Here is a 13,669-nt window from a genome sequence, read left to right on the forward strand (position 1 = left end):
TACTTAGTTGTGCAAAAAATTGTCAAATTTGGAGCAGATGTAAATAATCGCGATTATTTACTTATGGTGTTTTTTTAGCATTTTTTACCAAGATGTTGATACAAACAAGTAAAGCAACTCAACTTAAGCTCCCTAGCAAAGTTTTACCAAGCTTGGATAAACCTTGCTCAATTTGTCAAAAGTTTTGTGTCTGTAGAGACTGATTTTACAAAATTGGCCACAATTTTCATTTTATAGATCCAAATCTTACCAAATTTGAAATGAGTGCTCAATACAACATGATAGAACTTGTGGTATGCTTGGATAGCCCAAAAAAAAAAAAAAGTACAAAATTCAATAATCACGATTATTTACTTCGGGCAAATTTTAGCATATTTTTCATCATCTGAGCATACACACATGTTAAACACTTTAATCTAAGCCTCTAAGTCAAGTTTCACCAAATTTGATCAAGATTTATAAAGTCAAACTCAATTTCTCGATAATCTGTACATATTTCAGTTTTTATCAACTTTTTGGTGTGTTTTGTGATCCAATTCTATGAGCCTTCACAAAAAATGTTTGTAATCATACATAGAATCTCTGGTAGCAACCTTGTTCAATTTTGAGCTAAAAGTAAACAATCACGATTATTTACTTTTGGCCTAAAATGAACACTTTTTGCAATTTTTTCAATGGTTAGTCTTTTTGTGACATGTTTTAAGCCTCTGAGTCAAGTCAAAACTTAATTTGGCCTAAATTCTCAAAAAATGTAAATAATCTGAGCTTTCGTAAACTCTTAAAAATTTACCTCAAATGCATCCTTATGCTTACCCATTGGTTCATACAACTTTTATGAGCATAATCTCCAGCCGATTTCAATGGTTGACAGTCTTTTGGTGCTATTTCAAGCCGTAGACCTGAAATTTTACAACTTCACATCAACAACTCACGGATGTTCTTTCGGAGTGAGCAATGATTTGAGATCCCACCTCGGATTCTACTTACCCTACTCCTAGGTTCTTCTGCAATTGGGTTGTTGTTTTCTTGTTTTTTATGGTTTCCCGAGCCTTGATCTTAAGACATGTTTTGTTCATCAATCATTCTCAAAATCCTAACCTAATCCTACAAGGTACTTAGCAAGTACAATCTACTTCCAAGCTACCTCTACACAGCAAAAGACGACACTCTTAAGCTATGCGGTTTTAAAGAGAAAGTTTAACTCTAGGTGATCCTAGAGGAAGTTAAAAGACAACTACACAAGACACTCTTGTTTTCCCTAACTTACGTCTATTCGTCCCCGACAATGGCACCAAATGTGGTTGGGTTTCCTAACCTCACTCTTATCTTATTGCAAACATAGCGAGAACCATGAACATAATTGTCAATCCATGGGACGAAGCTGACTCGACTAGTGCATAGAGTCTACAACAGGGTGTCAATCTCTTGAAAAACAACAAACAACTTGCATCTAACACAAGCTACACTCAAATGACGTAAGTCATCAAAAGCTAGTCACTAATCGACAAACAAACCATGATCTTTACATCATCAAACAACATCCGAATGTTATGAAACTTCTAGGACAAGTATATAAGACCTAAGCACACATGCTTATGGTCTCAAATCTCACTTTCGATGAAGTGCAAAAAATGCGATTATTAACAACAGTGAGATTTTGACCTAGTCGTTTCTGACCCCGAATGCATCTAAATGCTTAGCAATGATGCCTTAATACCCCACCTATGCTTATTTTGTGATTTCCTAGCTTAAGTTCCTACGTATGATGAAATTAGGCCGCGAGTTGGCGACGCCAAAAGCTACAATCTATCATGATATGTTTACGTCAATGCGTAGAGCTCTTACCTGTGGTTGCAACGCAACAGACGACACTGCAATGTGACAACTGACAAGGGAGAAGGAAGCATGAGAAGAAGAGAAGTGAGCATCGTTAGCTCACGCTGTGTATTCCTTATCCAAAAACTTCGAATTAACTTTACAAAATTGGCTTTTATACCTTAGCCAAGGTTTCTTTGGTCAAAAACTAATCTTCTGGGAGCTCTAACTAAGGATAAATTGATACACTTTGGAAGCTTATAGCCTCGGCTCATAGATTACAATATCCACTTGTCAAATAGGAGTTACAATATTCTCGATTTATCAAAAGAATAAGTGTTTTTACAATAAAACTCTTGAAAAATGTTACACGGATTAGCTTGCTGCTAACAATAACTAGACCCTGCAACTAATCATGCAAGGCCACAATTTGAGCTTAATCAAATAGGTAACTTGAAACATTTGTGTGATGCACACTTTGGACATGTAACCCAAAAGTTTTAATGTAATCAAGTATGCAATTTTTGACGCAGAGAATGGACTTCATGTTCAATCCCGTTTAAACATAAATTTTCCTTCTTATGACCGACTCATTCATCAGAACAATGCTCTAATACAATTATGAGAACCAAGATTATGCCACTACCATAGTTGTGACCTTTGAACAACTCCTTTGATCCTTTTTCCCAAACCCAATAGGCTAGGGACTGGCGAACCACCAGTCATCCATACTACCTCTAGGCGCATCCTGCACATAACCCTTAAGCTGCCAGCTCCCTTGGAGTAGGAGTGTTGTCTTGACACAAAGGGACATAGCTAGTTCCCAACAAGATTATGAATAAAATAATCTAAGCATCGGCACTTGCAAAAAGAGGCTTACTAGAACAGATCAGGGAGATGTGACATGAACAATTAAGGTAGATTGCAAGGATTGGGAGAATTATATGGCCCCCAAGGGCTCTTTACATGCTTTATTATTAGAGATGTCAACCATGAGGGAGCAATTGCCCACCAAAGGACGGTTTCCTAAGGAAAAGAAAGAGGAAACATTCAAGTAACAAAACCCCTTACATGGTAAATGACCCAAGACATGACACCAACTCATATAGGGGGGAGTTGAGATGCATAGGGGATGCACATGAGCAATCGAGACAAATGAGGCTAGCATATCAAGGGACACTACTCAACTTTTGCTAAAGACAACCAATGTGACAATTATTGCGGAATTTAGTCTTCATTTGCAACTATATTTTGGCTACATTTCATTCCATGATTTTGTTAAAACATGATGTAAAATGCTTAGGTATTGTAGCTATGACGAAGCTGTCTTATATTCACTTCTTGTACTCAATGATAAGTAGTTTGTGTGAGGTCCCCACCCCGTCGTATTAAACGGCGGATTTGATGGTGAACCTGGTGGCCACTAGATCTATAGCGGAAGCAAACAAAGTGGTTCAGGGTTCAGCTAGCGGACGATCTCTCATCACAAAGTGAGTCGAGTTCGAGCCTACTAGTAATGAGATCTAGCTCCACCTCGCAGGGGAAGCGTACTTAACCTATCTAGCGATCCTAAGACCCACCTTCCTAGAGGAGAGAAACCTCGAGTGCCTTTTTTCCCATGTTTCAGAGGCACGTACACTTGAGACTTCGCCGCTCTAGGGGCAATGAGTATTACTAGTATCGATTTAAACACTATGGGGACAGAGAGTTCCCGACCAATCGGGACCACCCTTCTCATAGGCATTGGCAACCTGAGCCAAGCCCCCACTTTCCACCCCCACACTCACACTTCCTTGTGTGTCCTAATTACTACCACAATGATTGTTCAACATAAACATTCCTTGATTAGATTCCGAATCACAATGTTCGTTAAGACAACCCTTCAATCAGTATTGCAAAGCGACACCAAGACAGTATTCTAGTAAAAATTCTACTCAAACTTATTCATTAAAATTCCAATGTTCTGGAGCTACAACATCCCCCCTCCAGCGAGAGTTTACTCCTCCCGTTGTCGCCTAGCTGCCCATACAACTAGGTATGTCCACCACATAGAAAGCACGACATGGACACTCCCACCGCATAGAAAGCAAGACGTGGGTTCCCACCGCTTAACCAGCAGTCGTGGGTATCCACCGCTTAACCAGCAGTCGTGGATTCAAGAGCCCTTAACCAGGAACTCTGCCCCCTGTGATCAGGAGGGGCTTCGGACTAGTATCAACATTGGAAATAGAATGAACATGCCGAGCTAAATTTTCCCTAGCAGACATTCTTTCCTATTGCAAACAGTATATCCATCAATCATTTCTTTCCTACTTTAGACTTAATGTACAAATGAATTCGAATGCCGAGGTTTCCGTCGGATTTCTTTAACATGTTTGGGGGTATATTCTTTCCTAGCTAAACGTGTGCAATGTTAAATTAAACAACTTGAATAAAATTGTGACCTACCTCTTCCATTTCTTCGTCAATGGCCCGTGAGATGGCCGGTATTTGTTCGTCCATGGGAGCTTTTCCCTTTCGATTGACATTGCTTGTTCCCGCCTCGCGGTCGTGGGCACCACCGAAGCGAGTTCTCTTAACCGGGGCCATTTTACTCACTACTTAAACTTGAAGAAAAGAACTAAAGTCCGAGAGCGTCATAACAAACCAATTGGCATATTAGAATCATTAATGAATCCACCTTATGCAAGAGATTAGATTTTTCCTTCGAGACCTAGCAATTTTATAGGTAGTTCTTTACTTGCCCTATGGGGACTGGCTCTAAAGTTAATCACTTGGCTTAAATGATTAAGAAATTCAGAATTTTACTAATTGATTTATAAGAGAGATGAAGTAAGCAAGCTCAATCACTTTCCTAGAGCAATTTGAAGATGCAGAATTACCGCAGGCATGTGTGATAGAAAATTCTCTTCTTAATGGCCTAATGACGGTTTAATTTTCAGCCTTAATCACATTTTAATGTGGGAGAAGATTGAGTCTAATTTAATTACAATACTATTGAATGGTAAAAGAATGAATTTCATCAAATCTACACTATTACTGGCTGACAATTTATTAACTATGCTGCCTAGAGAGAGAATCTTTCTTGATCATATGTATTAATCCTTGATTAAGAATGATGAATGGCTGCATAAATTAGCTAATTGAATGATGATTATGTAATGGAGTATAGCTATGTAAACTTAGAGAGCAGCTATTGGGAATTATAGCTGAAAGTAGGCATAGTAGACGAAGAATATGGGAGAATAATGATGAGAATTAAGAAGAATCGGAATTAAACCATAATTACCGTGATTAGGGGATGAGAATCCTCTGATTTTTCTGATCCAATGAATCCTCAAGATGAGAATTTCGGCAACACCTCCCTCCTCGCTTCTCCTTCAAAAACTGTGTGTGTGCCGGCAGCACCTCCCCAAGGTGTGTGTAGGTGTGTGTGTGTGTCTGTGTACTGGGTGTGTGTGAGCATGTGTGTGTGTGAGCATGTGTGTGTGTGTGTGTGAGCACACCTTTAAATAGGCCTCCTCAAGCTGAAAATCGAACCTGCTTGCTATTTGCATTTGGGAGCTACTCCAGTTAAGCATGGCAAGTCCAATTGCCTACCCACCAAGTGTCCAGTTGGCTTGGTTAACTGGCTCTCACACTTAGTTGCAAGCTTGGAAACTCTCCCAAGACTCCCACAAGGACAAAAGGCGCCCCCTAGCTGCTAAAGCTGACCTGGAGTGGCCTGGAACCTGCTCCCACATAGCCTCGAGCCCCCGGTGCCTCCCCAGACAATTTTGGAAAAAATTGATTTTAAGCTAAAACGGGTCATACGAGTCGGAATTTGATGCCGAAAATTGCTATTCCAAGCCCTAACTAAGGCGTACTGACCCGAGTACTTGCCATATTTAGCAGCCCTCGGGGTCCGAAAATGCATTTTTTTCAAATTTGGGGTACGGGTGCAATTTTTCGAGACGGTCATAACTGGACGGGTCGGGTGACCAAAAACTTACTATTTTTGAAATTTTTTTATAAAAATTATTTTAATTCACATTTCAAAGCTTTAAAACATTCTAAACCTCATGGCACTTACAGAATTCAGAAAACTGCTAAAAATAGTAACTTTTTCCATTATGTTCATTTCAAGGTACAATGGTGCTCTTTTTGATCGGGGTCAGAGACCTTACAGTTTGTCACTTTTACAGTACATTGTTTAGCTTTTGTAAACCCTAGAAGGATATTCTATGCTTGTAAAAAGCGAATTCTATATGAAATAAGGGCTCGTTCATGTCATTAAAAGGTGCATTATTTGGGGAAAGGACAAAGCTCTTGAGGTCACATATTCCAAGAGCTATATTGTAATCATGCCTCCTTCAAGCCTAACATGCTTGTCAAATCATGGCTCATTATGTCTTCTCGCTATTCTCTCTATGTTCTCTTATTATGAATGTATACTTGATTTGCTTAAGTATGTGGTTGAGGCGCTTAATCTATATGCTTGGTGCTTAAGTTGTCCTAATGAATGCAATCTATGTATCATTAGTTGAAAATCTTAGAGTGTAGGGTTAGTGGAGAAGCATCCCATTTCTTATCTGGTGCTATATCATGATAGTCAAGAAATGATTGAAACTTCCATCATCACTTTCATGCTTAGCATTGGAGAGTGGGTAGAGTAGAGAGAGGAGGAGGCATAAGGGTTGACTAAAACAACCAGAGCGTGAGATTTGGTGTACACTGTGAGGGGACTTCATACCTCTCTCTCTTGTGTAAAAGAGTAGACTTGCCATAGCTAGTCCTAGGGTCCCTAACCTTGGATTGAAAAATTGAGGATTTGGTTGATATTCATTAGTGCTGGGCTACATGTGGGGCAATATTAAAGTTAGGCTTAGGGACAAAAACCATTGATAACACAGAGATAACAATGAAAGCATAACTTCATCATTCAATGAGGCTTCTTTTATAGGTAAAATTCCTTTTTTCAATGAGGCTCACACTTAATTAACTACGAAAGTTTAGTAGCTGGATCAAGCATTTCATCTGTAAAACAAGAGAGGCAAAAGCTAATAGGAATTAACCACCTTGATATTGTGGAGAGAGTGTGTTTTTGCCTTGCTTGCCTCGCTCCTCTCCCTCACTCGCGTCAAGCTTATTTTGTCGCAGATTGCGTCGTGCTTACCTGCTCTTTCTTGCTTGTGGACATGGCCGGCACACTATAGTCTTCAGATCTTCCTGCATTACACAAGCTATGGAGCCCGACCCGGCCGCTTATGAAGACATGGTATGTCCATTTTCCTGCTTCCTCCGAGGAAGGCAAGCTGAAATGATTTTTTTTTTTCACCTGCTATGTCTGATTAAAAACTTAGTCCACAAGAATCATGCCGTTAACCATAGCATAGAAAGCGTTGTTCTTCTGTTGTTAATAATGTTGTGCACAAAATTGCAACTGTAGCATGGAAAGAATACATTTGTTTGTTGATGACAATGTTAAGTACATAGATTGTCAATTTCTGTATCTGAAAAACACTTGTGACTTTGCTAAAACAAATGTATTGTTGCTTTTTTGTAGTGATTTTCTGTTAAACTAGTTTCAATAGTTACTTTGCTTTCTAGTTCATAATTTGCATGTTTTGTTATTTTCTGAATGTGATAGGAATGGATTTACCGGTTCTTATGCCATTAGATACCATATTTGTGTGTTGACCTCATAAGCTTTCGCAGGTTGTCAATGAAGGTGATGTCCGGAAAATCATTCTGGATTATTTAATACACAATTGCTTACAGGAGACAACAGAGGCATTTATCTCTTGCACTGGCATGAAATGCAGCTTTGATTGGTCTGCTAAGCTTGACAAACGGAAAAGTAAGTACTGTGGTATGTGCTTCTTCTCACCACCAGCTTAAAAATAGCCACCGTATATTAAAGATGGGGAGTCATGTGCCCCCTTTGTGAATCAGGATACCCTTCTTTAACAAATTGAGCCTCTTTGTCTCTCTTTTTGTGTTTTCCCTACTCTTGCTCTAATCTTGGTCCTCGGAGGAAGTTCATATTTTATTCCCGTACCCGCTCAACAATTTTCACATTCACGGTGTATGCACATGCATTACTTGGCCAGACAGAGGCAAGATAGGGTTGTCATCTTTGTTCGTGATGGTTTTCCTTTTCAGCCATTTACACTTACGCAATGGAGGGCAATGTTTTGAAGGCTATTGAATTAACAAATGAGCTGGCCTTGGATTTGTTGCAAAGCAATCAAGACGTATTATTTGACCTTCTTACTCTTCACTTTGTAGAGTTAATCAGATCCAGAAATTGGTATGTTTTTTGAATTTGTGTATGTTACATGGGTGCTCCACTGAGCTTCAATCAGAATAATCATTGAAAACATATGAACAGTACAGGTGCGCTTGAGTTTGCACAAAGAGAGTTGACAGTTTATGGAAATCGTAACGAATACATAGAAAAGCTGCAGGTATCTTTTTCTCTCGGTGAGATTGATTGTTTCATCTGACCCGTAAGAAGTTTGATAATCCAACCTTATTAATATTAACTTGTAAGTAATTGTTACTTATTTTAGAAGCAGTAGACACTGAGGTTTATATCTAGTGTAATCGTAATTGTAATTGCAATTGCTTTTCTTATTCATGCTCTGACTCATATTAGAAAATTAGAAGTCAATGCATATATTGGCGTCCTTTGATACGCTTGAAACTGTGGAGTAGGGACAGAACAATGGAAAGATCAGTTTAATGTAGTTGAGAGGTCAACTAGTCTAATATAATTATTTGTGTATGACATCCTCATGTCTTTGTACAAATCAAATGGGTACAAAAATGGAAGTGACTAAAAGGATATTCCTAGTTGATTGAGGAAAATGGTTGGATCGACATAGCAGAGGTTCTCATTATATCCTCTTTCTCTTGGGATCCCTCTCTTTCTTCAACTTTTTTAATTCAAGAGGAATCAACTACAAGAGCAATCAACTAGAGCAATGTTTTGGTTGATGTAGAGAAATCCAGTAATCTGAATTTCATGAACAAGAATGGGGTATAACACTCCAATTGACCAGTGATAGCCAATGCCCGTTTTTAGGTTGTTTTGGTCTTCATAGGGTGTTGATATGGTCTATTCTTTTCTTCCCCTTTTTTGTGTATGTTTGTGTCATGTTTCTTATGAAGGTATCAAATTTGTCACATGGTATGCCTGTATGATGTTTGTTACTCGATACGTGGTAGCATAGGGAATCATTGATTGTTGCTTCAATACCCACTGTAGAAGTTGAGCTCAGAAGGCTATGTTACAACCATATGAAGCACCATTTTGCTTTCATTTTGTGGTCTTTTTTTTTTCCTTCTCATTTTTCTGTGTAGTAGAGTGGAGTTCTCTGCCCAGATGCACTGTCTTAGTCCCTTGCTGGATCCACTCTGCACACACGACATGACACAAGCCATATTCACACATAACGAGCATAGAGAGCGGACATCTGAGAGCGGACATCTGACTCACCTTCTAGCCGTAGAGCCAATATGGACTCGTCCTCAAGCCTAGGAGCCTGTAGGTAGCATGCTAGCCTCTACCACAAGGGCTGGCCTCCCATACCACTAAGCCCACACCAAGCGGGTGTGCGGGTAGGGCTGCCAAGGGCCTAGAGTCCAAGTGCTGCGATCACACCAGATGGCTCACAAATGAGTCCAGGGTCCTATTTATAGGATTTCTTAACCACCTTAACTATAGGGCCACGCTGACACTTGGACAGACAAAGCTGTAATAGGCTTGGACACTCCAAGCGAGAAATCAATAGCAACACACGAACAAAAACTTTAAGACCACTGAACTGAGAGAGAGAGAGAGAGAGAGAGAGAGAGAGAGAGAGAGAGAGAGAGAGAGAGAGAGAGAGAGAGAGAGAGAGAGAGAGAGAGAGAGAGAGAGAGAGAGTCGACATGGCACGACGCAGTTCCGCGCCCAGAAGCATTGGCCCCACAGATTGGCACCCTTTTGGTATTTCTTTATTTATCGGTCACAACAAGGGTACAACTCCCGAGGGTCCTCTGCTCTCAGACTCTGCATCCAGATGCTCTGCAGAGTGAGGCCCCAAGGGCTCTTTTATTCTAACAAGGGATGCCCAAAAGCAGAGCCCCAAAAGCATTGCAAACCCAAAAGCAACTGATCCAAAAGCTTGCGTAAAACTGCCACATCAGCAGCCTAGTGTAAATCACGGAAATCCGTACAGCCTGCCACGTGGCACCTGCAGTGCGAATTGCGGAAATTCCGTACAACCTTGCCAGGTCAGCATTTGCACGCTTTGCCACGTCAGCACATTGTACGGAATTCTCTCCTAGAGTGCAAGCTTTTTGTCTTTGGGGTTTTGTAGGCCCCACAGCCGGTGCTTCATAAGTTCTTTAAGTAAGTCCGTTTAGTTTCTCTTGTCCACTTGGCCATTTCTCTTCCATTTGGTCATGCCACATCATCACTTTGTGACATTTTCCCCTCTTGAAAGAATTGTAATTGCCCTTGATTACACTTGCAAAAACAGCCAAAGGATAGAAACTTTCTTCGATAGACATTGACTCTATGTACTCATGCACCAGACTCGACTAATCTAGCACTTCTACAAAGATATCAGTCACTGATCAATCATATTTCTATCAAGGGTCTTAGATACAAATCCTGACCATGTAACCATTTAGCAATCACATCCAGACCACACTGATCTTTTTATGGATGTCCTTGATCTACTAAATCAGGTTACCATATCTTTTCATTTCACATTTCAATCAAGCAAACCATGCCCATGACCATTCCCACAAGACAGTACATCTGCATAGCATGCAATTCACAAATCACATGCTGAGTTGACACTGAACATTCATATCACACTCACATCACTATTTTCGTTGAGATCGTGGATGAGAATCATGATCAATGGGCAACGTGTTTAGCAATCACATCTAGATCTATCCCAAATCTCCAAAGATGTCTCGATTGACTAATTCTTATTGCTATCATGTCCATCTCATCTCTGTGGAAACACAAGACCGAAATGCTGCAGTCATTTCGTCTTTCAAACATGCACTCAAACACTACACACATGAGAGAGCACACAAAAATCAGATTCATTTCGGGAATTCCCAGTTCGAAGTACTTCTTTCATAAAGTGATTCAGCAAAAAACTATCAGTCCATCAATATCCCTGAAATCCAAAGGGAAATTAGTGACTTTATTCCATCTGGGTAACTTATGACAAAGGAGCGAAGTGACTCTTCTCTTGTGCAGTCTTGTGTATATATATATATATCTTCGAGATCTCTGGGAATAGTCAAAGCTGGACCAAAAGCCTCAAGGTAAAGTTCCAGTATCTATGAGGAGTATCTTCAGGTCCTCCTCCATCCACTTTGCATCCAATACCGGATAGTTCTTGGCTAAGAACCGCCGTTCACTTTACCTTTCACTTTCCTATGAGCCACTATCTGTTCCAGAATGAGGATCTCCTCGTTCTTTTCCACTTTAGGTTGCTCCTAAGGCTCCCTGTCCACTCGCACCTCACCTTTGAAAGGTATCAACATTTCACATGAAATGCATTGTGAATCTTCCAAGTATCTGGCAACCTCATTCTGAAGAATTACATCATTGATCTTCTCTTGAATCTGGAAAGGGGTCATAGTACCGTATACTTAGCTTTAGAAAAAGTTGCTTCTCTCCCTTTCGTTTCCTTAGGAGTGCCTTCTCAAACCGTAAGAGCATCCAATCATCTTCCTTCATCAGCAAGTCGCGTTGATGCTTATTGGCTGCCTTCTTATGCTGTTCTTGAGACTTCTCAAGAGCCTCGCAAACCTTGGCAAAAGCAGTGTCCAGATCTCGCATGTATTGATGTTCTTCAAAAATCTTATCTTTGGTGCTTAGAAATGGTGGTACCTTCTTAGCACCCTCGATTACCTCAAATGGCGCCTTCCCCGTCGATGAATGAAGTGTGTTGTTGGAGGCAAACTCCACCAAGGGCAAATACTTTTCCCATTGAGTCTTTTAATCCGAAATATAAGACTTCAACAAATCGAGAACCACTAAATTGGCTATCTCAGATTGCTCGGCTGTCTGTGGGTGGAACGAGGACGAGAACTACAACCCCGTGCCAATGTTCTCCGAGATGCTCTCCAAAACAAACTAGTGAATCGGGGATCACTGTCCAAGACTATGGACTCAAGCATGCCATGTAATCGAAAAATTTGTGAAACAAATAGTTTCGCCAAATGATCGGGCTTAACTGTCTTCTTTACCGGAATGAAGTGAGCCTTGTTATTGAATCTGTCAATGACAGTCCAAATGCCATCATGCCCACTTTGAGTCTTGGGAAGATCACCAATAAAATCCATGGCAATGCTTTCCTACTAAGCATTTGCGAACAAACTTGTCGATATCCTTTTTGAGCCTTGGCCAATAGAAGTAACGCTCAACACCCTTCAAGGCGGTGGTGGTATCTATGCCGCGGTGGCCCGAAAAAGGTGGACAATGGCACTCTGTCAAAACCTTTTCCCTCATAGGCTGTGTAACACACAACATCGTTTTCGGCATCAAATAACCGTCCCGTATGGAATAGCCCGCAACTGTCTCCCCACTCTGTAACCGATTAAAGATGTCTGCAAAATCAGGATTAGTGGCGTACTGATCTACCATATTCTTGAAGCTTCTATGATCTATCGCGGAAATAGCCTGAACCAAGGGTTTGCGAGACAACGCATCTGCCACTAAATTCTTTTGTCCTTGAACATGGATTATGTGGAAATGAAAGAATGTCAGGCCACCTCATATGCTTTTTCGAAAGCTGCTTTTGAGACAAGAAGTAGCGTAAACTCTGGTGGTCTGTGAACACAGTAAAATCGGCTCTATGTTGCCAAAAGCTCTTTCTCATAAATCTGTGCACCGGTCACGACGTGGAAACATGCAAGTAGACCCCTGAAGTCTGTTGAGTATATCATCGATCTTGGGGATAGGGAATCTGTTCTTGATGGTGATTTTATTGAGAACTCTATGGTCAATGCTCATTCTCCAAGATCCAATTATTTTGGGCTCAGCTAACTTGATAAGGTGGTCGGTTGGGTGGTGTACTACTTGGAATTAAATCAATGATCGTGGAGTAGGTAATTCTCCCGGTAAGCCTTTCGAGAAATAGTCAACCTGAGCTTGAAGAAAATTTTGTTGTTTCTTTTTGAGGGTTGACATATTTGACCTTTGATTGTCATTTAATTCTTTCAAAAAGACTGGACTCCATTAATTTGGAAATGGTTGAAGCTAATACAAGTGGGACGGACTCGCCTTGCAATTTTACATCAAGTACAATCTCTTTGCCTTTCTCATTCTTCAAGATAGCCTTCCTTGCCCTATAATCGACCACGGCATTGTTCTTGTGGAACCAAGGGATTCCTAGGAGGACATCACACCCTTCCAAAGGCATGAAGTAAAAGTCCTCGTACCCTAAATATCCGCGACAATGCAAACGTAGTTTGCCAATGACAACTATAATGGCAACATCCCGTCCGGGTGCCGCTAGAACAGCCTCGGTCAGTGACCCCATTTCTTCTGGTGTAATTCCAAGTCGAGCCGCCAATTCGGTTGAAATTAAGTTGGCCTTGGCTCCTCCATCAAAGAAAATAAGGGCTTCTTGGTCTTGCACTTTGCCCCAAGTTCTGCAAAGTTGAGTACTTTCATTCATTTGATCAGTGTCGGTCCCCACACAGTCTGGTACCAGTCTTACTTTTGTCTTTTCTTTTCTTCCCCACTCTTTGGCCGCTCTGGAACTCTTTGGCTTCCCTGCAAACCCAAAAGCAACTGATCCAAAAGCTTGCGTAAAACTGCCACATCAGCAGCCCATCGTAAATCACGGAA

At 40.7% G+C, this 13,669-nt stretch overlaps 1 protein-coding gene across 2 annotated transcripts in view; it reads left to right on the forward strand.

The window, feature by feature from the left end:
* Window positions 1-6,836: 6,836 nt before the first annotated feature.
* Window positions 6,837-13,669, forward strand: part of LOC147450851 (LisH and RanBPM domains containing protein) — a 54,931-nt gene continuing 48,098 nt past the window's right edge. The window contains exons 1-4 of one of the 2 annotated variants that reach the window (XM_086520816.1): window positions 6,837-7,072; window positions 7,513-7,666; window positions 7,960-8,107; window positions 8,189-8,264. In XM_086520816.1, coding sequence (XP_086376942.1) covers window positions 7,040-7,072; window positions 7,513-7,666; window positions 7,960-8,107; window positions 8,189-8,264 — 411 coding nt within the window. In that variant the 5' untranslated portion in view covers window positions 6,837-7,039. The remainder of the gene's footprint in view (window positions 7,073-7,512; window positions 7,667-7,959; window positions 8,108-8,188; window positions 8,265-13,669) is intronic. The other variant, XM_086520818.1, reaches the window with a different exon arrangement.

Source organism: Adiantum capillus-veneris, chromosome 9, assembly GCF_014529385.1.
Source record: "Adiantum capillus-veneris isolate H3 chromosome 9, ASM1452938v2, whole genome shotgun sequence".
NCBI classification, from domain to species: Eukaryota; Viridiplantae; Streptophyta; class Polypodiopsida; order Polypodiales; family Pteridaceae; genus Adiantum; species Adiantum capillus-veneris.